This window comes from Heliangelus exortis, chromosome 3, assembly GCF_036169615.1.
Source record: "Heliangelus exortis chromosome 3, bHelExo1.hap1, whole genome shotgun sequence".
Classification (NCBI taxonomy): Eukaryota; Metazoa; Chordata; class Aves; order Apodiformes; family Trochilidae; genus Heliangelus; species Heliangelus exortis.
The window spans coordinates 59,358,243-59,384,959 of NC_092424.1; the positions used below are offsets into that span (position 1 = coordinate 59,358,243).

Below are 26,717 nucleotides of genomic sequence, written 5' to 3' on the forward strand. Positions count from 1 at the left end.
AAGCCCGGTGCCCTGGTCAGCTGCATAGCAGACATCTATAGCAAGACACTATGGTCTTGTCAGAGGACACTGAAGTGATGGTTTCTCCTGAAGAGGCCTTGATGCTGACAGACAAAAAATATGGCAATTTGGAAGTGACCATCAAAGACGCAGCCAGACAGGTATTATGACACAATTAAAGACATTAATTTTGATAAACTCTGACTATTTTGTTCATTTTCTCAATGGTGCTACTGAATGGGTGTACTGCACAATTCGAAATTTATATTTTTGAATCATGACACGGTAGTATTTTTATTCTGTTATTTCCCTTAATAAATTGCACCATTTTTTGAGTCTGTGATATTTGGTGAAAGATAACTGTCAGGGTTCAACACTGGCCTGGCAATTAAACAGAATAACAGATGCTCTCTGTTAATCCCCCTCCCTGATAAAGAAAGGAGAGAGAATAAGGGAAAGAGACTTATGGGTTGGAAACTAAACTACACAACTTTAATGAAACAGTAATGATAAATAGGAAAAATTACTAAATATATACAAATATACATGAAAATTAATACCACATTCCACCCCCTGCCCCCAGTAACTCTCATGTCATCACCAAGCCCTGGGAAAGTCCAGGCTGGACTCCTGGAGTCAGCAGCAGTCAGGAGCTGGAGGCAGGAACACACAGATTCACGGATCAGGGCCACAGGCAGACAAATAGGTGGAATCATCCCAGCATGCCAAAACAAACAGGAACAGGCAAAGAAGAAGAGGAAGGGAAGGGGTTTGACCCTCATGATTGCTCAAATTTATACTGAGTATAACGTGTATGGGATGGAATACTCTGGTCAGTTTTGACATCTATCTTGTCCATTCCTCCCCATAGGAGGGTTGCAAGTGGGACCTCTTTACTCCTTTTCTCCTTCTGGAGGGTAAAATGTTCCTCAGAGCTGAGCAGTGTCCTTGGTTCTGCACACCAGTCTGTAACTATAAACATTGTTATCAGTCCCAGAAGCAGACACTGTCTGAGAAAGTTGCTGTTAATTTCAGCAAGTGCAGCTACTTACAAGAGACTTAGCTGAAAGCAAAAGTACAAGACAGGCAATTACCTTTATCCTGGCCCAAACCAGGCCAATAACAAAACGTACCACAGAAGAAACAAATCCTGAGCTACCTCTGCATAGCAGCTGAATCAAGAGCTGAAGAAGAAATCCGAGATTAGCCCGCAAGTCAGTGTAACATCAATGCTGTGCCACACACTGGCAGCAGAAGGGAGACTTGAAGATGCAAGGATTTGCTTTCACTGCAAGGAAACCCCTCTATTCCTCACTTACCTAACGTGAAGTGAAGCCAGAGTTTCAGCACACTAAGCTTTAAAGCACAAAACCACTGTCTTCTGTCAAATAACAGAACATGACAGCCTCGTATGGAAAGGGACTAGCTTAAACTTCTAATTCTTGTGGTCTGTAGTCTCATTGTTGGTATTTAATGGAGTGACTGGTTTTGCTGTTTTATTTCCTTTTTTCCTTCCCTGCTTTTTAGGTTTGCTCTCTCACCCATGCTGTCTGGTGAGAAATAACTCCATCTATATGGTTGCAAATATGGGAGACAAGAAGCTTTGTCATTCCAGTGATCCGTTCCACTGCCCAAGCAGTGGTCACTATCAGTACAATACCAGTGTTGTCTTTGATTTAGAAGGGAAACCGGTAGCTCATTATCACAAGGTCTGAGGATTCTACAGAGCTCAGGACGTACATAATCCTATTGTGATTGAAGACATGAAACAGAAGCAGCTTCCCAGAATTCAATGTATTTGTATATAGAGTCATTACAGATTAAGTGTCAGAGGGCTGTTGAAAGCCACTGCCTTAAGATGTCTTCAATCATGGTATTCTGAAATTAATAGCAAGGAATTTAATTAAATAAAATTGAAATCCCCCTATTTTTACTGCTTCTTAGTAGGAAGTGACACATGAAGCATTAAAACATTAATGTTCTAAACTAAATGCAAATCCCCTTCACTGTTAGAAATCAGAACCATGAATATTTGTGCTTGGCTCCTTGCAGTCATATATTTTATAGATTTTCCTTTTCAAAATTAAACTATAGCATGTTCACAAAACATATTCTCCATTGCTTCTAGTTAAGTGAATTAGTACTATATTCAACATTATTCTACTTAAATGGTTTTATTTTATTTTCTAGCCTTTTTTTCTCCATTCCTTCATTTCCCCAAACAGTATAACCTTTTTGTGACAGAGAAACCGTTTAATTACCCCAAAGATTCAGATTTTATGACTTTCAATACATCCTTTGGCTACTTTGGCATTTTCACTTGTGCAGACATACTCTATCATGACCCAGCTGTGGTCTTGGCAAGAAGATTTCAGGGTGGCACCATCCTGTTCCCAACTGCTTTGGGTGGCACTCTCACACTGTTGTCAGCTGTCCAGTTCACTGTGGATGGGCCATGGGAATGGGCATCAAATGTTCTTTAAAAGTCCATTTTCAGGAAAAGGTTTTTCATCCAGTGGGTGTTTGAGCAGTGGAACAGACTGCCAAGGAAAGGAACCAGCACCAAGGTGTCACAGCACCTATTTGGATGATGCTCTCAGGCACACGGGGTGATTCCAGAGGTTCCCTACACAGGAACAGGAGTTGGACTTGATGATCCTGATGGGTCCCTTCCAACTTGTCAGATTCTGTGATTCTGTGAAATTATCAGTACTGATATGTAATACACGTGATTTCATCTTCTGACCCTCATCTTGGCCTTTAGCTTTTGTTCGTGTGAAAGTCTAAACGCTTTTGTGTCCACTAGGTGGAAGCCTAACGCTGGGAAATGTTCCTATCAGTCTCCCACACACTGCTGCTAGAGACCTCGTGCCAAGTTTTCTTTGAAGGCTCTGTTTTCACTGTATCTTTTCTCTGAACAGACGGTAGAAGTCGTGTACAACTTTCACAGAAACTTCATTTGTCACCTGTGAAGCAAGGGAAATTTACTAGTGCTGCTAAAAAGTAGCCCTAAACTGTGCCTCCCAAGTAAATGCAGATATAGGCCATTCCTTTAGTTATCTGTCATTGATGACCCTATGTCATGCAGCTTACACTGGGGGATTGGATTTGATCTTCTGAGGTCCCTTCCAACCCCTAACTTTCTGTGATTCTTTGTGGATCAGTTTTGCTCAAGTGCAAGAGCCCAGACCAGAACACGTGTGGGCAGCCAGTGGAGACGGCTCAGACCAAGTTTGAGATGTTCTCCCTCAGTGGCACCTTTGGCACCAACTATGTCTTTCCAGAAGTCTTGTACAGCAGAGTGTGAGTTTGAGGTAATGGAGACCCCTTGTGAGCTGCCAGATTTTTGACACAAATGGTCAAAAAGCCTCTACAAAATACAGGAGCCATTTGGGCGTTAACAGAGTCCTCTGTTTCAGTAACTGGTTTGAGTTTGAGGCAGCTTTATTTCTACCTGATTTTCCTGGTTGCATTCATACATCGGGTCTGTTTTGTTGGTTCTCCTCCATTCCCCCAAATCCCCTCAAACAAGACACTGCTCAAGACAGAAGTGTAGTTTGTATCAGACTTAGTCCTAGATCCAAGTGAGCTACCACATCTCTCAGCAAATTTCACAATAACAAATATATTGTGTTTGTCATACAATAGTACTGCTTTGCTGATGTTTCTGTTTATTTTACATAACTAGTTGCTAACCAATGAATGCCTGATAAGGCGGACTGGTACGTCCGCCAGTTTTGAGTGTAACACTCTCTGGGAGGTGGTATGAAAAGGACCCTCCACACACCCAGCAAACGTCACCATGATTTCACTGGAGATCCTTTAGTATCTCATCTGCTTTTCCTGTAATTAATCATAACTAATCATACTAATTAATCATAATGTTAATCAGTGTTAATACCCATAATTATAATGGCATTCTGTTTATCAGGTTGCTTTATCTAACAGGATAGGTATTGCATATCAATTTGTTCTTTTGATTTTGCAGCAAAGATAAATTACTCTGTTGGGCAGCAATGTGTGTTTCTGTGTGATAGCGTTGGTTGTCTTGGGCTTTGCCTTGGCACTGGGGACAATAGAAAATAAATCCATAGAATCATAGAACAGTTTGGGTTGGAAGGTACCTTAATGATCATCTAACCCCTCTGCATGGGCAGGGACACATTCTACTAGACCAGGTTGCTCAAAGCCCCATCCAACCTGGTGTCAAATGCTTCCAGGGATGAAGCATCCCAAACCTCCCTGGGCAACCTGTTCCAGTGTTTCACCACCCTCACAATAAGGAATTTTTTCCTAATGTCTAACCTAAATCTACCCTCTTCCAGTTTGAAGCCATTATCCTTTGTCCTATTGCTACATTCCCTCATGAGTAGTCCCTCCTCACCTTTCCTATATGCCCTTCTGGGACTGCAAGGCCACTATCAGGTCTTCCTGGATCCTTCTCTTCTGCAGGCTAACCCCAACTTTCTGTCTTCATACAAGAGGTGCTCTGGCACTCTGATCATTTCCATGGCCTTCTTCTGGACTCTCTCCAACAGGTCCATGTCGTCATTATGTTGGTGGCCCCAGAACTGAACACAGTACTCCAGATGAGGTCTCATGAGAGCAGAGTAGAGAAGGACAGTCACGCTGTTGATAAGGCCCAGGATAAGGTTGGCTTTCTGGGCTGCAAACACATCTTGCCTGCTCATGTCCAGCTTTTCACCCACCAGTACCCTCGACTCTTTCCCTAGGGCTGTTCTCAATCCATTCTCCACCCAACATGTATTTGTGCTTGGGATTGTCCCAACCTGGGTGCACTACCTTGAACTTGACCTTACTGAACTTCATGAAGCTGGCACCTCTCAAGCCTGTCAAGAACTCTCTGGATGGCATCCCTTCTCTCCAGTGTTTCAACCACACCACACAACTTGATGTCATCAGCAGAGTTGCTGATGACTTTACCAGCGTAGGATTCAAGCACAAAGTGGGTTGTGGACCAATAACTACTGATTTTTAATTCTCTGAATTTTTTGCTGAGTATCAGAAGTCAGTTCCACCACACAGTTCTGCCTCACCTCTGAACACACACTTTTCTAGACCAGAGATTAACAGAACCCTTGAAAGCTGATGGTTGAACTGTTCTCACTTACTTTGGAAAAGAAAACAAACCTTGAAACATTTTTGCTTTCAAAAACAGTCCCTGAAGCCAGTACATGGGTGTAACGTGTTACCATGCCATGCCCTAACTTACAGAAGTCTATTTGAATCTTTCTGGCCACAGTTTTAGGGTGTAAAAAAAGACCTTTCCACAAAGGGATTGATAACTGTGTTGCTTTTTCCAAGCAGTTAGGTGGGTCTATATAAGAAACTCTCAAAATTATTAATTTTGCAGGCATGTATCTGTCTCCTAGTGAAATGTTTTTTCATGCTGGTGCAAAGCAGAGTCAGTACTGTGCAAGCAGGTGTTGGGAAAGCCTAGCAAAAGCTTCCACGTTTTAATCACTGGGATATGTGCAGATGCAGGCTCTGCAGATTGTACTTTCTAAGCAAATGAACTGGATTGTTTTGCCTGCCATAACTCAGATTTCTATGTTATGTTATGTTATGTTATGTTATGTTATGTTATGGTTAATTTTGTTGTTTGCTCTGTGGGTTTCTTTTGAAACAAGATTTTTCACATTTAATCTGGCCAACCTAATGAAAAAAATAGAGTCGCAGGATGTAAAATATGTTGGTTTTGAACAAAGTGAACATTGTAAAAATAAGATTTTGGTCTTATTTTGACTTTCTACAGTTCATATAATTGAAGAAATAGAAAACACTCTGCTTGTTTGTGGATAAAAAGTACTACTGTATCTCTACATTTATATCTGTGGTCTAGGACACAGTGTTCTGTTAGAGTCAAGCAACATATCTATGTGCTGTTGCTAAAAATGAGCAGATTCCGATTTCCTCACTCCTGCCCACATGTCCTTGCTGCTTTGCAGTGATTGCATGATTGTAGGTGTGACCCTTCGTAAGGGCTTCTCCACAACAAGATTTAACCCTTCAAATAAGGAGTAGTCTTCCACACACAAGGAAAGGAGAAGAAGCACAATCTAAGAACGGACTGCCTCTACAGCTAAGGAGATTTAGCATCAGACACCACCCATTTTGGCAAATGTAAGTCCTCAGTTTTCCACCATTCTCAAGCAGTAGCAGAGATAAGGGAAAGTGCAGTAAGGGGGACGAGAGTGAACTGGGAGGATGGAGGTGTAAAAAGTAGAGGGAGCTCTAGGATAAATTTCCTCTTACATTGTGGACAGTGTACAGCCTGGGTTGCTGTAGTTTCAAGGTTTATTCAGTGGGCTTGTTTGTTTAACTGGAGCTAGCTCCTTGCTCCTGGGTGAGCTCCCAGCTCTGCAGGCAGTAGGCAGTGATGCCTGCTGATGCAGAGGCAGGCAGGGATACCCTCTTCCCCCCGTCCTACAGAACCCCCCCTGTCCTGGAAGTGTGACTTGAACTTCACAGGGCTGAGCCCTGGCCACTGCACCTCTAGATTTTTCTGCTCATCCCTGCCAGGGGAGTCACCATTCTGGGCTGACTTTTGTATGAGCTGCTGCTAAACAAGGAAGCATTTACTGCTTCCTCCTTCAGGCTTCCTGATTGTCATTAATGTGACTCAAGCCACAGTTCGTTTGGTAAGAAAAACAGGGGGAGGAGAAAAGGCTTCCAACACTACTTCAATTATCAATGAAATATCTCACAGCCTTTTAAAGGCTCGTATTTAAAGCTCCTGAATAAGCATTCTGTATCTAGCAATGTGTGTAGAGATATGTACATTAGAGGTTAACATTACATACAATGATTGAAGCCCTCTGGTGCTTGCATTCACCCATAGTTCTGTCTCTTCTGAGACAGCTCTACAGTGACAGTCTGATGGAGCTGAAGGCAGACAGCCTGTTCTGCTTCCCTCTCTTCAGAAAACTTTTTCCAAATGAGAATACTGAAACTACCAAAACATGACTAATGAAAGCCAAAACATGACTAATGTCAAAGAAAAAATGCATTTGAGCTGAAGTGAAATACGAGACTAACAATTAAGGTCCCAATCCACAGCATGTTCCTGGGGTCAGAAAAAGTGAATAGAAGATCAGGCACCTGATGGACTAGCCTTGTGGCAGCCAGGCAATGAGGTATTCAGTTTATGGCCTGGCTGGTATTTTACAAGCCTGATTTCAGAGGAAAACATTCCCTCCAGACTTGTATTTTCTGAGGGAGGGCTGTTGGAAACTGATGTACAACTAAACAGAAGTGGCAGGGAGAGCCACTGCAATAAATGCACAGGAAAGTTCTGTTGCTGGCATCATAAGTGTTACATCTACAGTGAGATGCTAATGTCATTGTGTTGGTTAAAGAAACTTAGGGAAGCTAGCTGCACATAGTGGCACATAGCACAGGAATTGGGCAATAGGAAAAAATGGGAAAAAAAGCAAAAAAAAAAAAAATTTAGCATGCTCAGTTTTCCACTCAAAATTCAAAAAGGACTAGCTCCAAGGTGGCACATTCACTTTTCACCTGGGTATCAGATTTGAGTCAATATAGACAGTAAAAATCTGTTGCAATCAATGACGAAGTATAACAACAAAAACTAGACAACTGTTCATTCTAGACATGTGTTTCCTGATATATTTATATTGGCAAAATAAGCCTTGGGGTTGCTCAATATTTTATTTTCAGTAGTTGTGACATCCTTACTGCATACTGTTACACATTCCTGCATGCTACCAGCAACGCTTTATTCCAAGGTAAAGCTTTAACAGAGCAGCACTTATTCCCTCCTTCAAAGTTAAACTTTGCCCCTTTTTTCTATGCATGCACCCTTTGTCCATGACTCACAGCATTCCAGGAGCTGAGAGGCAGCAGCCATGCTCCCTTCTCAGCCTCTCCTGCACACTGCAGTGTTTGCACTCACAATCCTTCAAGCCCTTGCCTCCAACACCTTCACTGCAGCCGTCTACGAGCACGCGGTCATCCTGCCAGATGCCACTCTTCAGCCCGTGTCACCTGAGGAGGCTTTGGCCCTGATGAACAAAAACATGGATGTCTTGGAAGGGGCCATCAAGGAAGCTGCCCAGCAGGTACTGCTAGGTGGATGGGGAGTGCTGATAGCGAGTGTTTTCTTCTTTCTCCTGCTGACCCTTCTGGTAACTTGTTGGGGAGTGAAATCTGAACTCATCTCCTTGTGCCAGGGTGCCCACATCATTGTGACTCCTGAAGATGGCATTTATGGCTGGCGTTTCACAAGAGAAACCATCTACCCCTACCTGGAGGATATTCCTGATCCCGCAGTGGACTGGATTCCCTGCACCGACCCCACAAGGTGATTCCTTCTGCAGTGGTTTTTGTGGTTTCAAATTAGTGCCTCGTGGAGTCATGAGCTGTTCCCAGTATATAGAGTACTGCTCATGCTATTGACATAAGGGTAAGCTTCAATTCTAGTTGCATATGAAAGTAAGTTACATGATAAAATATATAGCATATCCATGACTAAATGAGTAGTGAGCCCTGTTTTTAAAAAGGGCTTTTGGATTAAACACTTAAAAGAAAAATTCAAACAAAATACAGAATTGCTCAGTGTAGAAGAAACTTTCTTTTTTTCCGCATTTGGAAAAGCTTTGACTCTAGAATGTGCTGGGTCTCATTCTGCTTTCAGTTTTTCCACACTGTTTTGAATAGAACTGGTCTGAAATTTTTCACTCTAGTCTTTGTTTGTTTTGTTAGTTTGTTTTTTTATAATGCTGAGTTTCAAACAAAGGAACATAAACTGGTTTTGTGGACAGTAAAGAACTAGTGTCTGAGCAGCTAATAAAAGAGATGAAGTCAGCTGTCAAAGTTCAAACCTCTGAGTGATACAAACCCAAAAAGTTTTAATATTAGTTTTTCACAATTAAGATAAGATAAAATCTGTATTACTAGAGACTCTATACCATAGAACACAATTCAAGCATCATGTTCCAGATATCCTGTAGATGACTTCAGTGCTGGACTTCAGCAAGTGCTCAGTCATGGAAGTGCAGCTGTGATCTGCTTTTTTCACCATGATTTTCTGCACCTGCTTGATGATGAGGAGCTTAGACCTCACAGATGTAACATCTGTGAGGATATAATTCCTCAGTGGTCCTCAGAGGAAGATTCACACTGAGGAGAAGTACAGGATGTGCATCTTTTTACTGAGACAGAAGTAACTATAATGTATGTGGCCTGTGCTGTGGCAGGCTGTCTAAGCATGTATTTTTTTCCTGTTTTTCACACAGTTTTTGTGAAGATAATCTATGTGTTTTTTTACTGTCCCAAATCATGGTTTTCATTGGCTCCTTGTGAGAATATAACACCTGCTATCAGCCTGGCATGTTCTATGCCTTGGTGCTACCTATGTGTGCTGCATGATGGTCCTCCTGGATGGTCCTTGCACACCTTGCAAAGCACACACATTACCACCTTACAAAGGACGATGTAAGGTGGTTTATGGGTGCTTCAGAGGTTCTGTCAGTTTATGGCACATGGCCTGTCACATCTCAAAAGGAATATCCCACTGCTGTTCATGCCATGGCTAGAGCACTGTATGCTCCTGTCCATGGAAGGAAATTAAGTGCCTTGATCCCATCACTTGTAATATTCCACAGTTTGTCTCTGCTTGAAGTGTCAGAGGCCTAGAGCTACAGTCCTCATGTTACACTATGTCTTGTATAAGATATTCTGCTGTGTGACACCAATTTTGTATCTTCCTGTGCCCTGTAATTCCTCTCCTGCTTATTCTCAGCCCCAGCATTACCTGCTTGCTTCAAATCATGTTTTGGGTGCTGAAGGGTGTTTGCAGGCAGTTCAGGACAAGCTCAGGGACCTGCCCCAAGTTGTGGAGAGCAACCTGATGGAGTCCTGCAGTCACCCTGTGAATCTACCTGCCCTGCCATACCTGCAGGATTGGAGGTGCTGCGAGAATGCCCTCAACACTCCAGTGATGGGCACCACTGACAGCTCAGATTTTCTTTGTATTTTTTTTCTCACATGCATTAGATTTGCTCCTGCTCCAGTACAGAAACGACTCAGCTGCATGGCCAGGAATAATTCCATCTATGTGGTTGCAAACATTGGGGACAAGAAGCCATGTAACTCCAGTGATCCCAGCTGCCCCAGTGATGGTCGCTACCAATACAACACTGATGTTGTCTTTGACTCAAAAGGGAAACTGGTGGCTCGTTACCACAAGGTAAAGTGACCTAGGAAAGTCAGGAGTTATTTTTCCACAGCTTCCAAAATGCCTCCATCTGGCAAGATAATTGAATTCCAGTTATTGTTCCATGACAGATTTTTTTGTTCTGTTTATAATTTAAAGTCATTTCTCTGTTTCTGTGAAGTATTGACTCCAAATTTCCATTTGCTGCCATGTATCTCAATATAGGCTAGAATAAAAAATGATTCCTTGGGTCCAATTTCAAGGCATACATTTCTGGTTGACTTCTTCAGTTCATTAATTCCCTTTTACTGGAAACTCTGCTGCTTGAGAAGCTTTAGTTTTCAGTACCAGCTCTTCACCAGACTAGCCCTTCATATTCCAGGATTTTAAAATGTTCCTCTGCATCTTGTCTTTCCTGAACAGTCTGGTTTAAGGAAGACAGGCCATTTGCTATATTTTTTTTTTCCTGATGGTGTTTCAGCACAGCTTTTGCATAATGAGAATTATCTAAACAAACCTATGCTGAGTGTAAAAAGAGATGAAGGCATTGAGACATTTGCATCAAATGAAATTACCTTTTTTTCAGTTTTATGTGTTTATCTGCAGGGATCATCAAAGTTTTCTGGGGGTCATATGCTGGCTATCCTGTCAAAGTGGCTAGACTGAACTCTATTTTTTTATTTAATACACTTTGGGCTCAGTATTTAATCTGGGTCTTCAGATATTATGCCCAGAAATTTGTGTGCAAACTGAGTGAGGGGGACACTGATAATGTGGAGCCTGGTTCCCCCAGGCACCAAGTTACAAGTGCAGTAACCCTGAGCCTTCTTTTCTGGCTTGGTTACACACGTTTGTTGTCCAGGCCACCTCTATATCAAAGGACATCTTTTAGTAAAGGCGAATACAAAGGAAGAATGGAAATGTTGGAAAGCTGAAATTGTTGCAAACCAGGATTTTTCTGTTGGCTGAGGTCATCTGCCTTTCCCCCATCATCATTAACCTTTGTTTTCTTCTCTGATGTGGAGTTTCCCTCTACTGACTTGTGCTTCCTGTTGCTTCTGTCTGCTTCAAGTCCTTCTGTGGATCTCCACACCAAGGTCATTAATCCTCTTTCTTGGCACCAGATCCTCTGTGCTCCTCTTCCATTATAGTTTCTCTTCTATGAGTCTTCTGGGTCAACAGAGATGTAATAATAATTGCCAGGGCAATATGTGGATCCCCATATCCATCTCTTGGGCACTATGGTGATCATGTAATTTTAACCTGAGTTCCTACATATGAAGGTTTGAAACACAGGTCAAAAAACTCCTCTGATAATTCTGAACAGTTTTAGGGAATGACCCCAGGATATTGCAGTAAGTGCTTTAATGAATTTCTCTTTTTTCCTTCCCCTACAGTATAATCTCTTTATGTCAGAAAGTCGGTCATTTAATTACCCAAAAGAGCCAGAAGCCATCACCTTTGAGACCCCTTTTGGGAAGTTTGGCATTTTCACATGCTTTGATATCCTTTTCCGTGAGCCTGCTGTGGTCCTAGTGAGTGAGTTGCAGGTGGACACTGTGCTCTTCCCAACAGCTTGGATGAACGTCCTGCCATTTCTGACTGCAGTTGAGTTTCACTCTGCCTGGGCTATGGGCATGGGTGTCAATTTGCTTTCAGCAAATACTCATAACACTGGCTTGGCAATGACAGGTAATTAATTCTCACTGTGTTTGAAAAATCTTATACACATGAATCTTTATTACTTGTTCTGCAAGGTGATATTGCAGAGGAATACAATGTATTTATAAAATAATAAATACATTATAATAATGTGTAATACCTTATAATAATGTGTAATAATGTCTCACTGGGTAAATGGTCAACTAGCCAAGAATAAAGGAACTCACAAGCAACTCTGTTGAGTATAGGAGAAAAGAGAACAGGGGAGGCTGCAGATATAACCTTAATGTGACACCCTCTGCCTTTGGGTTATAATGAGCAGACCTCACCCAGGAACTTGTATGCTATTCTTTGCCTAAGCAAGATCTCTGTGTACTGAGTTGTTAGCAGTCAGCTTTGGTGAGACTAAAATTTCAGCCATATTTACAAAATTATGGATAAGCTAGTAATAGGGACAATTAAAATGACAATATGTATTTGTTTGTTGATTCTCCTCAGGAAGTGGTATTTATGCACCAGATGGAGCCAGAAGATACTCCTACAATATGGAAACTGAGGACGGTCACCTTCTCATTGCTGAACTGGATTCACACCCTCGCCTTTCTTCTACTTCCTCATCTGCTGTCAACTGGAGTGCCTATGCTTCAAGTGTCAAAAGATTCTCACCAAATGACCATGATTTTGAAGGACTCATCTTCCACGACAAGTTCACTTTCACTGAACTCACTAAACCTGAAGGGAATCTCACCGTTTGCCAGAAGGACCTCTGCTGTCACTTGAGCTACAAGATGGCAGGGAAACAAGAAGATGAAGTTTATGTGCTAGGTGCTTTTGATGGACTTCATGTTGTTGAAGGACAATATTATCTGCAGGTAATTATTTTGTGAAGGAATACTTATTTTAGGAAGCTTCTTCACAGGCAGAAACCTTCAGCTCCATGGGGGGAAAACACAATGACTTTCTTGTATGCTGGATTCCTCATGTCCTATTAATTTGCAATGGGAAGTAGTTGCTAAAAACTCCAAGCCTGATTACCTTTAATCCAGCAAATGTGGTGGAGAGATCTCTAAACCTCTTTCAAGTTCCCAGAGTGCTCTCACTCATTTTTTAGGCATGCAGTATGGACTAAATTTATGTCTTCTTTGGGACTACATGCAGTAAGTGTTCTGAAACTCCTCTGTAATCTTCGTCAGTCAGTTGTTAAAAAATCAGTTAAACCTATCTATCTTTCTGAGACAATATGATAATTTAGAGTCACAGAAGTGTTCATTTTTTGTCATTACTCAAATCATAGCAACTAAGTTTACTGAAACAGCGTATGGCTTTTCCTGGAAATGTCCACTCTTCCTCTCATTTAATCAAAAGTTTGGGAAGACACTGAGTTACATCCTGGTTGAATTTACCTAAAGCCATATTAGAAAACTTTCTTTGCCTTTATAATTAAGTTATTCTATCATCAGTTCATTCTTTTTTTATTTACTTTCTTCTGTCTGTCAACAAGGTCTTTGCCTATCAGTTGGTACAGACTCCAGGATATGGGAGGAGGTCTTAGGCAGCCAGCAGCTCATTTAGAACATTTAAGAAGGCAGCTTGAATAAATTCAGTTCTTGAGCATTTTTGGAAAATTTATTTTAGTGATCATGGAAGCTGCCAAATGATGTTTACCAGTACTGAATTTTCTAGAGAAGACAGCAATTTCTATTCTTCCTTTTTCCCTCTATGTTTTTTCTCATTTTCCCAGAGGATACTGAGAAAATTTTATTCTTTATTTCTCTGCTTACATGCATTTCAGCACCAAGACATATTTGATGATGAATAGAACTTTTGATGTTTGCAAATGCACTTCTTCTGTTCCTCATCATATGACACATATAAAAAAACTTCTACATGACCTGTCAACAAAACCAGCCAACGTTCTTTGAATTTTCACAGGAATGCTATCTTTATTTCATATTTCTTCATGATGTCCATAAACATTTATCAGCTGGGTAGTTAATTCTAAGAAAAAAAAGGAAAACATTGCCATTCTTACTTACCTTTATGTGTTGCAAGTGCTAATACAAAAGTGTAACAGAGGATCATAGTCTTGACGTATGTTCACCAGGAGCTGGAAGGAGAACATCTAATTCAGGTTTACCATAGACTACCAGGCCATTTAATGACTTGTCAGTAGCAACATGTACAAATACCAGTAAGAGGACCTGTGTGTAGAATTTGTTGCACAGCATACCCATGAGGAGGACTTTCTTTCATTTGCCTAAAATTTCCATTCAGAAGCTCATCTTGATAAGACACATGGGAAAAGTAACCTTCAAACAAAAGAACTGACAACTGGAAGAATTAGTGGAAACAACAGGATTGCACTTCAGATATGAAAAAGGGCACCGTGGCATCACTTATGTCAGAAGCTGGTTATTTCTATCTGCTAAGGCAAGGAAGGCCTAAAGTACCCCCAGGTAACATCAAGGGGTAAAAATGGAAACTGAAACAAAAAAGAAGCTGTTTGAAGATTATGAAAGAGATCCTGTGATGGTTGCCTGGCCTAATACACACCAACTTTGATAACACAAGGTTTTCCTTCCAGGGTGTTTCTCTCTTGATAAATATGGTGTTTCCTCCCTACAGATATGCACACTGCTCAAGTGCAAGAGCCCAGACCTGGGCACGTGTGGGCAGCCAGTGGAGACGGCTCAGACCAAGTTTGAGATGTTCTCCCTCAGTGGCACCTTTGGCACCAACTATGTCTTTCCAGAAGTCTTGTACAGCGGAGTGCAGCTGGCCCCTGGCGAGTTTGAGGTAATGGGGCATGCTGGAGCTGTGGTTCTCTGTGGGACAGCAATGCAATAATCACTCTCAGTACAGCCACAGTGAACTTGCTCACAGTGAATAATCAGATCTATTAAATACATTTTAAATAAGTCACTAGTTTCAGTAAGAGATATAGTCTGATGCATATTTCTGTTTTGTCATATCTTCTGGAGCTTTTAGCCTATTTGTGTGGGTAGTACTCTAACCATGCCTTCCTCTTACCTTTTTCAACCAGGTATTGAATGATGGGCGCTTGATAAGTAAGACAAGACCAAAAAAACCAGTCATCACTGTGACACTTTTTGGACGATGGTATGAAAGAGATAATCTGAAACAAGACCCATAAACAACAGCCTTCCCATGATGTTATTATAACTGAAGCTGTATTCAATTAATCTAACGTACAAATGAGATGCAGCATCCTCTACTACAACAACCCCAACTGTGTTTCTTATTTTCAGTTGCACTAACTTCTTATTCATGTGCTTTGGATAGTAATATTGTTACTATTCAATATTAATTTATTGCTACCATTTATTGAGAAAATCTGTATTGTGGGCCAAAGAATAAATTTGTATTAATGCAGCATTATGTATTTTCTGATTGTAGATGACACCAGTAAATAAAACAGTGAAATATGTGATTTGTGTCAATTTTATATAAAAAAGCTCAATACTGCTTTGTCTCTGATATAAAACTACTTATGCTGAGCTATTCAAGTCTTCTCCTTTACCTTACTTAAACTTATACCTTTTCCCCCTGTTTGTGTTACTTCAGTTTTGTTGCCTTTATGCCAGTCCTGCACATCACAGAGCAACACAAAATAGCACATCACAGAGGCTGAGCAAGAACTCCAAAGAGCCAAACCTGTAACAAAACCTGACACCACTTCTTGGTCAGAACATGAGTCATGATTTCTTTGAGATCTCTACTGAACTGAAACTTGGAAATGAAAGCTCAAAATATTCTTCTTCTTAGCTCTGAATAACAGCTTGTCAGCACCTGCTGGTTGCACTGGATGCTATTCAGTGCTGAAACTGTTTTCATCCCGTAAAGAGGTCAGCATGTGACCTTGTATATATAGCAGCTCCTCCGTCCCATCTTCTCTATTTCTTTCTGGTCATATAACACCAGCATGTTTGAAATAAGCCTTTGCTTATAATTATGCAGGGTGGTGCTACCCTTCAGATTCATTTGCTGTAGGAATTAACTGGTTTAGATTTCTAGTTGGGACCAGTTACTGCTGGTGAGAAGGCACTCCTCATGTCTTTGCTTTCCCTGACCTCTGTTTTGTTGCTGCATTTCTCCTCTTTTTCCCCACACTGTCGCTGTTCCTGGTCTCAGCATGGTGTTTTCAAGGTCTCCAGTCCCCTATAGTTCAGTTATGGAGCTGGTGAGAAGTTGGGGGGGGGGCAATATTACCCAAATTCCAGCACTGATTGCCACTGCCATGTACCATGTGACCTTTATGAGAAGTTTCCAAATGGAAATAGCAACTCACATGACATGGCATAGTGTCATGCTTAACATAATGACACGTGGATTTAAAGAAGGCTGTAGCAGTCAAATAGATCTCGTCTTGCAATGCAGAAGGGATTCACCAGGTGAGTGTAGTCTGAGAGCTGAGAGGCAGCTCCTCAGGTCTGTTCACTGCTGATACCAGACCTCTGGCTAAGAGAATCTGTGTGCAAGTAGTATATGATGCTAGCCTTAAATCTGGTGAGTATCTCGAACTCAGGATTTTGTTCAAGGCCACTGTCATCTGGTTAAGTTGTATTTGTATGTTGAGTATTTTCCTATGAAAGACTGGTACAAGTCATCATGGCCTTAAATTATATTTGCTACAAAGATTGCACAACATTTACTGTTGTGAAATGTGTTATTGTGTGAGTCAAGCATACAGAAAGTAATGCTGTGCAAGTCTACCCATTATCCACATACCAAGTTGGTTGGTATAAAGACAAAACTTCCTGAAACCTCTGATAACAGACACTTCTTACAGGAAAGGCAGACAAAAAAGATTTCATCATCTGACAGCTAAGTCAGAGCAACAGAAGGTAAGAAACTGGGGCAACTAAGATACAAGGGATTTTTGGGAATGTGCAGCTTTATCTTCATGATTTCTGTTGGGCTGGATGTAAGAGAGCAGGATAGGTCACGTTTAGAAATTGTGGCTCCCATTCATGATGTTTTGAGAGATCTTTTGAGTTCAGTTACTGAGTGGTGTGCTGACAGGTTTGCTCAAACAGCCTGCCTGGCATCCTCTACAACATGGAGCAGGTCCCAGAGGTTACACAACTCCGAGCTGGCACTGTGCTGAGCTGGGGTGGCAGAGGGAGGACTGTGTGCCTGTGTGGGAGCACAGGGCTCAGGGCTGACCACCTGCCTTCCCACAGCCCTGCCTGCATCCCTCTCCGTCAAATCTGGGCAGGAATGTGTCCGTGCTGGTCTTTGCTGAGATTTCCTAAGGTCTGGCTTGTTTTCCTGTTGTGACCTGGGCTTGCTTTGATCTTCATGACTACAGCAATGCCACGCCTGAATGGTTTGTAAGCCTGGCAGGTGATGTGTTTCTTCAGCTCCAACATGACGGTGACTTCCCTCTGACTTCTCTGTCAGTGGTGTAGGGCAGAATTGCTCAATGCCTTTCTGGACAGGGTGATTGCAACTCCCAGTGTCAGCTTTCTGGCACTCCAGGGAATTCCCATGCTTTGTGCAAGAGTTTCCAGTTTAAAGCCCTCTGTCCTGACCCTGTCCTCTTGGGAGACCTTCAGACACCAGACATGGGGCTTCCTAACGCTTGTGCCTCTGCTGTGTTTCTGGTGCTCTCTGCTCTGAAGGCCTGTGCCTTGGGCAGCCATCTATGAGCACACAGCATGGTCTTTTTCAAGACAATTAAATTATAATAGAATAAACTATTTCATGTGGGACGGACTTACATCCAGTTCAACTTCCTGACTCATTCAGGGCTGGCCACATTGAAGGATGTTGTTGATGGCATTGTCCAAATGCCTTTTAAACAGGCTCAGGGATGTTTAAAACCTCTCTAGGAAGCCTGTTCCAGTGTTTGCTTGGTCTTTTTGGAAGTCACTGAGCTGCTGGTTTCCCCTGAGTAGGCCTTGATGCTGGTGGACACAAATAAGACTTCTGGGTGAAATTATACAATGAGGAGGAAGAAATTGCTAGAATAAAGTAAATATTCCTAGGTTTCTTACAGAGCAGTAAATATGACTAGCCAAGTTATGTTCCTTTGCTCTCACAGATGTACCACAGGTTATAACAAAGGTTTTCTTTTTAAGAAGCACCTGAAACTCTAGTTGTAATAGGCTACTTTCAAAATAAAATTCAAAAATTACTTCCCTGAAGAAAAAAAATTCTGCTTTGTATAAGCAATTTTAAATTGCTTGCTCAGCAAAAAATGCTTTTTGAAACAAAAATAGCAAAAAATTCCATGTTGTTTAATTCTCTCTCACAAAACAAGCAAGTATATTGGCTCTAGGCAGAGGGATCAGCACAGTTCAAGGGTTAGTTTATATTGCAATATGAGTTCAGGAAGAAAGACACTCTTAGACCTGTCACAGTTGTAACAAACTATGGGCCAAACAAGAGACACAGCAGGACCACGTCTCATAACTGTAGATGAATCAGACACAGTCTGAAGCATGTGGGCTGTACCTCTAACAGGTGACATGCCTTCAGGATGGGATGAATTATTAACTGATGGCAGCCATGGGCAGTTAAATTTTCTGGAGTAATATGCCCTAAACAGGGGAGGTTGGGCTTGCTCCAAAATGGGTTTGGAAGCTTAGAGAAGGATGTACGAATGAAGAATGCAATTGCTCCTTCCATTGAGCCCAGGTAGATCAGCTTGGCTTCTGACATGATCTCTTAGCCTTTGGTAAACTTTTTATTTGCAGTATTTCTGAATACTGTACATTGAAATACTCAACTGAATATTGAAATCAAGATCCAGTTATTAGAAATATTTCTTTAACTTCTTACTACAAACAGCTGTCATTGCTATGGACAGAACTACACCGTACTTTCCCAGATTACTCAATAGAAGATTATTTGCCAAGCAAATGTCTTAGTCTTTACTCCTCCTCTTTCTACTCCATTTATAATCCCTGTTCGTATTGCAGGAGCTGAGAGGCAGCAGCCATGCTCCCTTCCCAGCCTCTCCTGCACACTGCAGTGTTTGCACTCACAATCCTTCAAGCCCTCGCCTCCAACACCTTCACTGCAGCCGTCTACGAGCACGCGGTCATCCTGCCAGATGCCACTCTTCAGCCCGTGTCACCTGAGGAGGCTTTGGCCCTGATGAACAAAAACATGGATGTCTTGGAAGGGGCCATCAAGGAAGCTGCCCAGCAGGTACTGCTAGGTGGATGGGGAGTGCTGATAGCGAGTGTTTTCTTCTTTCTCCTGCTGACCCTTCTGGTAACTTGTTGGGGAGTGAAATCTAAACTCATCTCCTTGTGCCAGGGTGCCCACATCATTGTGACTCCTGAAGATGGCATTTATGGCTGGCGTTTCACAAGAGAAACCATCTACCCCTACCTGGAGGATATTCCTGATCCTGCAGTGGACTGGATTCCCTGCACCGACCCCACAAGGTGATTCCTTCTGCAGTGGTTTTTGTGGTTTCAAATTAGTGCCTCATGGAGTCATGAGCTGCTCTCAATAAACACCTGAGTACCACTATTTTTTTTTAAGTTATTAAAATCCCCAAGTACTGTAGAAATTAAATGTACCAAAACAATCACACAATTAAATTGTAAGGGGAATATGCAATGGAAAAAGCATTGAGACCACCTCAGTTTTAAAAACTCCAAAAGGAGAAAAATGAGGAAATTTGGAGCAAAATAATAATTTAAAAAACACATTAGGCTGTATCATCAGAACAATCTTTTTAAAGTATAAGGTATTTTTTAATCATATTGGATGCAAAGATTAGAGAAAGTGTCTTAGTCCTCAGCTCGTGTGGCTGGGTAATTTCTGAATTAAATTTCACAAAGTACTTCTCTAGATCTGAAAGAGGTGTCTTGTAGAAATTCAGACACTTGCAGAGTCATCTGTGATACACAGGCCTGGTCTAAATGTGTGTGCGTGGGGGAACAACAAAGACTGGGTTAATTTCTAAGCTAAGCTTTTGTATTCTTCTATTCTCTGGCCTTATGAAACAAGATTTCAGGAGCCCTCAGCTCTGTAAATACTGTGGCAACTTTTTAATAGATGCTTATAGACAACTGCCTTAAACAGAGTGAAGACTCTCAAAAAAACTAAAACAGTTTTTTGAAATCAAGACTTAGATCCATCTGAAAAATTATCTTTAAGTAATTTTAATTTTCTATCTGTATACTTATTTATTCTCTCCCTTGTTTTCTGAAGCTGTTCATATCTTTGTATATTTTAGCTGTGAATCATATTCATATGGAAAACAACAACTTAGTCTTCTTACAGCATAAGGACACTATATGTTAAAGATGAAAAAGCTTAGTAACTTAAAACTATGCTATGAATACAGAAGAAAATGAACAGAAACCATGGTTTGTACTATACCTTTTTCTACACCTGGGGAGATGGATTTAGTGGAACAGTAAACTCGAATACATTTCTTCCACATCTAACTTAAATTTGTAAATTTTTTTACTTACACCAAAAATGCATTAGATTTGCTCCTGCTCCAGTACAGAAACGACTCAGCTGCATGGCCAGGAATAATTCCATCTATGTGGTTGCAAACATTGGGGACAAGAAGCCATGTAACTCCAGTGATCCCAGCTGCCCCCGTGATGGTCGCTACCAGTACAACACTGATGTCGTCTTTGACCCGAAGGGGAAACTGGTGGCTCGTTACCACAAGGTAAAGAGGCACTTCAACATCCCCCTGTAATTGATTATCAGTATATTTTTCATCTCTCTGGAAAAAATTTCAGATGGTTTATGCAACAATTTTATACAGCTGTAGAGTGACAACAAATCCAGGATGATCTGATGCAAGGATTTTATGGCCAGAAGGAAAAGCAGGCAAATGCATGATCAGTCAGGCATAATTTCCAGGAGCACTGCAGCCACAGAGTGAATGCTGGATACCAAACACCTAGGGGGAACATTCATGATAGTAAGTGGAAAAGAAACAGTGAGAGTTTTCCATGCTCAGTAAATGCTAGCTGACCCAAGGCAGAGTTCCAGCCAATCCAGATAGCCAAGCAGTGGTTTCAGGAGGCAGCTGGGTCACAGCCACCCCGTTTTGAAGGGGGCAAGAGTTGGCTGGATGGATGTAAAACCCCTGTTCCAAGCAGCTCAAGTATCTCAAGCCCAAACTTTGCCTTAAATACCATCTTAGATACAAAAATAGCTGTCCATAATCCTGCTTTATTTTACCTTCTAATATGCCATTTTCTTCCCCTCCAGTATAATCTGTTCAGAGGAGAAACTCAGTTTAATTACCCAAAAGAGCCAGAAGCCATCACCTTTGAGACCCCCTTTGGGAAGCTGGGCATTTTCACATGCTTTGATATCCTTTTCCATGAGCCTGCTGTGGTCCTAGTGAGTGAGTTGCAGGTGGACACTGTGCTCTTCCCAACAGCTTGGATGAACGTCCTGCCATTTCTGACTGCAGTTGAGTTTCACTCTGCCTGGGCTATGGGCATGGGTGTCAATTTGCTTTCAGCAAATACTCATAACACTGGCTCAGCAATGACAGGTGAGTTGCATTTGGGAAAAGAGAAATTGTCTTCAGATTATTGGAATCAGAAGCAGGAAAAAAATAATCTTAGAAATAGTGACGTCTCCAGGAAGTAGTGTTTCAGTCAGGTTTAAATCTTCTTCATGTTGCATTGAATTAGTAAGCTTAATGAAAAGAAATTCTGAATGTTCCGGTGGAGGTAAAGTTAGAAAGTGCATGAAATAAAATATTGATATTTTAAAAGTGTAATTTTCCTTAAAAAATAGAATAGTTTCATTTAAATTTTTAGTTTCTTGTTTAGAAGTAGCATTTCTTGTTTAAAATTTAATTGTAAGTTAAATGGAGGAAAAAAGGCTTTAGACAGAGCTTGATAACCTAAAAACAAAAGGAGGGTTAATTTTGTATATTGAATAAAATATTTTCAGGTTTTTTTTTTTTGTTACTGCTGAAGAATTTGAGATATTTATATTTCAGTTGGATCTTAAAAGTTGACTGCAAATAACATCACAGAAAAATCCCCCAGTGTGTCATGAGGGTTGGCTGTCCCCTGTGCTGAGCCATGTTAGGGGTTGTGGGCTAACAGAGGGCTGGTGATTTTCCTGGACAGGGAGTGGTCTGTTCACACCAGAGGGACCTGTGGCCTACCATTACAACAGTGAGACAGAGGAGGGACATCTCCTGCTAGCAGAGCTGAGTGCACGTCCCCGTCTTTCCCCCACCTACCCCCCTCCCGTCAACTGGAGCTCCTATGCCACAAGCATCAAGAAATTCCCAGGAGAAAAAGACACTTTTTCAGGAGCTGTCCGGCGGGATATATTCACTTTCACTGAGCTCAGATACAAAGCTGGAAACTGCACTGTTTGCCAAGGAGATCTGTGCTGCCATTTGGTCTATCAGATGTCGAACAAGAGCAAAGACGAAGTTTATGTCCTGGGTGCATTTGATGGACTTCATGGCTCTCTCATTAAATACCATTGGCAGGTAATTCATTTTACAAGGGTGAGTGTGTCTTGCAGATGTCTGTAAACCAAACAGCCCACAGCACTCTTCCATTACTGCATCATGAGAACTTCTTTTGCTATCAGATCCAGCTCTTGATTATTGAAAACTTAGTGGTAATTTGCCTTGCTGTCTCCTCCTCCCTACAGATATGCACACTGCTCAAGTGCAAGAGCCCAGACCGGAACACGTGTGGGCAGCCAGTGGAGACGGCTCAGACCAAGTTTGAGATGTTCTCCCTCAGTGGCACCTTTGGCACCAACTATGTCTTTCCAGAAGTCTTGTACAGCGGAGTGCAGCTGGCCCCTGGCGAGTTTGAGGTAATAGAGATCCTGTGTGAGCTGTCAGACTTGTAATACAAATGGTTAAAAAGCCTCTACAAAACACAGCAGCCATTGGGGAGTTATCAGTGTCCTCTATTTTAGTAAATGGCTTGAGTTCAAGGCAGCTTGAAAGAAGAGAATAGTAAAACATTGTGCATCCTGCATATTTGTTTTGAATCGGACTTCTGTAAAAAAATGCACATCAAAAGATTTATTGGTACAGTAAAATACAATCATGGCCTAATTAAAAAAAAATTCTTGACAAATACATGCTTATTTTTTGTCACAGAGACCCTTCAAAAGTTGTAGGTGTTGACAGTCTATGAACAATTATTTCAAATTGATCTCTTAAAATGTACCTAAGAAAAGCAAAATATGGCCAGTGGCTTGAAATTCTCTTCCTTTTGGAAATTATTTTGGTGTCTAGAAATCAAAAAATATTTCAAGTTACTGTCCAAGATAGGTATATAACCTTCATTGTGGTGTACGAGTAAGCAATGAGAACATACCAAGTCAGTTATTCTCACTCTTGCCTTCTGACGAAGTGGAGAAAAGGGGTTTGTTTTTTTTTTTTTCAAAGGTGGAACTGGAAGAAGTTTTAAATATATTCAGGTCCAACGAAATATGGGAAGGCTATGGCAGAGCCAGGGAGAATTCTGGTTTCTTTCATTCTCTCTGCTGTCTTTTAAAAGTGCTGCAGAAAAATATTGACTCTCCAAGGCCCATCCTTTCTTAGCATGCAAAGTTGCTACTCTGTTAGTGGAGCATTAGTATCATTCTTTCTCTTTTCAACCAGGTGCTACGTGATGGACGTTTGAAAAGTAAGCATGCCACATCAAAACCACTCGTAACAGCAACGCTTTTTGGAAGGCTTTATGAAAAGGACCCCCTGCATCCTCTGAGAACCTCCCCACAGCACGGCTCCTTAGCTGCTACACATGCACCATAGATAGGAGGGGAATTACCCTGCTGTGATCCACCTCTTCCTGAGCTGTGGCAGTTTTCCTGTATCATTCCTCTTCTGCAGTCTTGCCTTTCTTCTCAGCAGCATGCCAATTGGTTTTATGCAGGAGAAAGCGATGTGATCACTTTCTTACGCATGCATTTTTAATGGTGGTTGAGTGAATGCAATTATGTTTTAGTATGAACGCTTCTGTCTCATTAAATCTTTCATTAGAAATTATTTTTTTGCCAAAGATATAATGCAGATTGCCAGGATAACTGTAGAAAGAGCACTGATGTTTATACATGAAGTTTACCAGTTTGCTGTGGAACAAATCTTTCCCAAGGCAGCCTTTCTCTTCCTTTCCCATTTTTCAGACTGTACAAGCACAAAGTATCCATGTTTCTTAGCCTTACACACCAGTTGATGCAGCTTCTCTAATGCTCAGCAGGCATTCTGACCAAGAGATTTTATAGGGAATATTAAACCAGGTTTGAAATGAGTTTTGGTGTAGCTGCAGAGAAGGTGATCCTCCACAATCCACACAGGCACTGAGTATGGTTGAAGTCCATAAAGAGGCTTCAGTTCTGCAGTCCCTCTGAGCTTTCACCACTTCGTGCATGGCAGATGTGTGCTTGGTCCAATGGATTTTAGACCAAATATAACATATAAACATAGTATGCTGAGTCCTTCTCCTGAATATTTAGAAAACTTCTTCAAAACTGTGAAAACAGGCAATGTTTTAGTGTGAGAAATGGGCATTATTTGGGACTACTAGCAACAACATGTGAAACTTGGCAGTCCTGGACCTGGTGCATGTGTGTATATCATTCTGCAACAAACAGGCCTCATTTGCATCACATATGCCTTGGAATGGTTTCAATGCTTAACCCATAGTCTACTGCATCTGCTGCCCTTCACATCACTGGCATAATACCTGCAGCACGCTTAGCACTGATCTGCCCTAAGTGTGGCACATAAAAAAAAATGCTGTGGCATTCCACCCCATGCAGGTATGTTATCCAGAAATTGTTGAAATCCCATCATTTCTGTTTTTCCATGTGCTGCTGACTCTCAGAGCACAACTTTGGGAGCCCCTTCCAAGATTTGTTTCTGTTGTAAATAAAATATCCGAGCTTTTAGTCAGAGGAGGAACTGTATTGCTTGTTATTCAAGAAGGATGGAAACTCGAGGTCATGCTCTCTGATGGCTTCTCCAGCACCTCACTCTTTTCTCACCTGACTGGTGGTTGTAACCCAGACTAGTTTTTCATCAACCAGAGGAAGTTCTGGTCACGAGAGATTACACTGGACCCAGGGCAGTACTAATTCCAAGTCACTTTTGGGTGTGTAATGGGTATGAGGTCCAGAACTGCAGACAGCCATGCTGAAGGGTGGGAGCTGATCTCCATTCCCTGAGACAGAACAAAGCACTTCAGAAGTCCCTTTTGTCACACATGGGGAGCAACAGTTTGGGAAGGGCAAATGGGACTGAACATGCTTGTTATGATGGTCTGCAGTGCCATCTTCTTGACCACAGAGATCTGTTGGTTTACACTTGAGTAAACGCCTCAGGAAAGGCAAAAGCTACCCTGGCACATAAACTCCCAAAGTGAAAAAGCTCCTTAAAATATTTTTAACTTGAAAACATAATTCTCCCTGCACCTTATGAGCCCTGCTTTTTCCTTCTCTATTCCAGAGGAGGTCTCTCTGGCACCTTTCTGTTCAAGTCATGGTCACTCCTTGAGAAATCTGTCTTGGCTCCAATGGGGTAGGGCTGGAAGAAAGAGGGAGCCCAGCTGGGAGGGACAGCCACTGTCTCCTGAAGCCCTCTGACTGCACAGGCACCTCAGGAGCTCCACACTCACCCGTGCATCCTTTTCTCATGCCCTGCCACTCACCTCCGTCCCCATGTGGCTGCACTTCATGTGAAATACATTTTTGTTACCTGGCCTAGAACTGGTCATGTGGAAGGGGGTAAAAGAAAAGAACCAGCACGTGAACACGATTTGACTTTCATTTTTGTTGTCTCAGTCAAATCACTTGATTAAAATCTTTTTTTCAGCAGTTGACATCAGTAGTTTTATATGCTAAACAACAAAAAAAGAAGAATCTGGGGACATTTTAAGAATGAAATACCACACAGATGCATAGTGGCACTTGAACCAAACAAATACTGTGCAGGTTGCTGGTATCCTGGGAATTTCATGCACTCCCATCTGATGTGAAATTTATAAAAATCTTTCTGAAGAATAAGTTCAGTCAGGTGCCACAGACTGAACAGAATTGTAAAAATTACTAGCTTTTTCTTTACATATCAGGTAAACTCTGATTTTTAAACTCTCTTCACAAAAAGAGTTTGTGAGATTTTATTCAAGCTCCCAAATTAGTGCTGAGGAGACAAGGATCCTGGGGAGATAGCTTGTAGTAGGTAGAGTTTATGCCATGTACCACTCCCTTGCCACTATTCATTCAGGCTGTGATAACTGAACATAAAAATCTCTCACATATCACTTGCTGACATTTCTGAAGTATGGAGTACTTCCTAGATACACGCAGAGCTGTCTTAGGCTGCCAGTGTTGGAAATGGGTACCATACAACTAAGTATCCTATGGGATAACAGGAAAGGACTCTCAAACCTCATTTATTAAGTATGCAAATGTTCAAGATTCTTTCAAATTCACTAAAAAATAAGGTTGAAGAGTGGCTGACCTGTAATTTTCCAGACTTGCTGCCCAGCCTTCCTCTCCCTGAGAAAGTAATAGGGTGACATACAATGGACCAGTGGGGACTTTATTAATCCTTTTCTCATTTCTGGTGCAAAACAAAAATTTAACCAAGCAGAGGAAGAAGTTACATGGACCATTGCAGCAGTTTCAGAATAGATCCAGCATTTTAATTTGCAAGAACCATGAGCCCTACTTTTGGATAAAGGTTCCCTGGAAGTTGAAAAACAAAGAGATCTTTGACTGAGAAACTTGTTGGTGTCAGTTGGTCACAGATAAAGCTCAATTTTAGGAAATGTGAGGTTTTGTAATAAAGGCCTATTTCAAGTGATGCAAATTATAGAAACATTCAGAATACAGAAATAGAAAG

The 26,717-nt window shown here is 41.5% G+C and overlaps 2 protein-coding genes across 3 annotated transcripts; both read left to right on the plus strand.

Annotated features, from left to right (window-relative positions):
• Window positions 1-7,761: 7,761 nt before the first annotated feature.
• On the plus strand, window positions 7,762-15,296 carry LOC139794791 (pantetheinase-like). Of its 2 annotated transcripts, none has more exons than XM_071740899.1 (7): window positions 7,762-8,102; window positions 8,214-8,344; window positions 10,039-10,231; window positions 11,596-11,890; window positions 12,359-12,732; window positions 14,486-14,656; window positions 14,904-15,296. In XM_071740899.1, exons 1-7 carry the CDS (start codon window positions 7,890-7,892, stop codon window positions 15,012-15,014), a joined length of 1,488 nt encoding a protein of 495 aa, XP_071597000.1. In that variant the 5' UTR covers window positions 7,762-7,889; the 3' UTR covers window positions 15,015-15,296. The 2 variants fall into 2 exon arrangements, with proteins under 2 accessions (XP_071597000.1, XP_071597001.1); XM_071740900.1 differs by having other exon boundaries at window positions 7,776-8,102; window positions 14,486-14,642; window positions 14,901-15,296.
• A 1,295-nt stretch (window positions 15,297-16,591) lies between these two features.
• On the plus strand, window positions 16,592-24,767 carry LOC139794790 (pantetheinase-like). Its single transcript, XM_071740898.1, has 8 exons — window positions 16,592-16,725; window positions 18,808-19,039; window positions 19,151-19,281; window positions 20,339-20,531; window positions 21,083-21,374; window positions 21,964-22,337; window positions 22,505-22,675; window positions 23,475-24,767. Exons 2-8 carry the CDS (start codon window positions 18,827-18,829, stop codon window positions 23,625-23,627), a joined length of 1,527 nt encoding a protein of 508 aa, XP_071596999.1. The 5' UTR covers window positions 16,592-16,725; window positions 18,808-18,826; the 3' UTR covers window positions 23,628-24,767.
• Window positions 24,768-26,717: the final 1,950 nt, after the last annotated feature.

Coding starts and splice junctions, on each gene's coding strand:
- LOC139794791 (XM_071740899.1), top strand. CDS start 7,890: ATGCTCCCTTCTCAGCCTCTCCTGCACACTGCAGTGTTTGCACTCACA. Junction 8,103..8,213: donor TCAAGGAAGCTGCCCAGCAG/GTACTGCTAGGT, acceptor TCCTTGTGCCAG/GGTGCCCACATCATTGTGAC. Junction 8,345..10,038: donor CCCTGCACCGACCCCACAAG/GTGATTCCTTCT, acceptor CACATGCATTAG/ATTTGCTCCTGCTCCAGTAC.
- LOC139794790 (XM_071740898.1), top strand. CDS start 18,827: ATGCTCCCTTCCCAGCCTCTCCTGCACACTGCAGTGTTTGCACTCACA. Junction 22,338..22,504: donor TCATTAAATACCATTGGCAG/GTAATTCATTTT, acceptor TCCTCCCTACAG/ATATGCACACTGCTCAAGTG. Junction 22,676..23,474: donor TGGCCCCTGGCGAGTTTGAG/GTAATAGAGATC, acceptor CTTTTCAACCAG/GTGCTACGTGATGGACGTTT.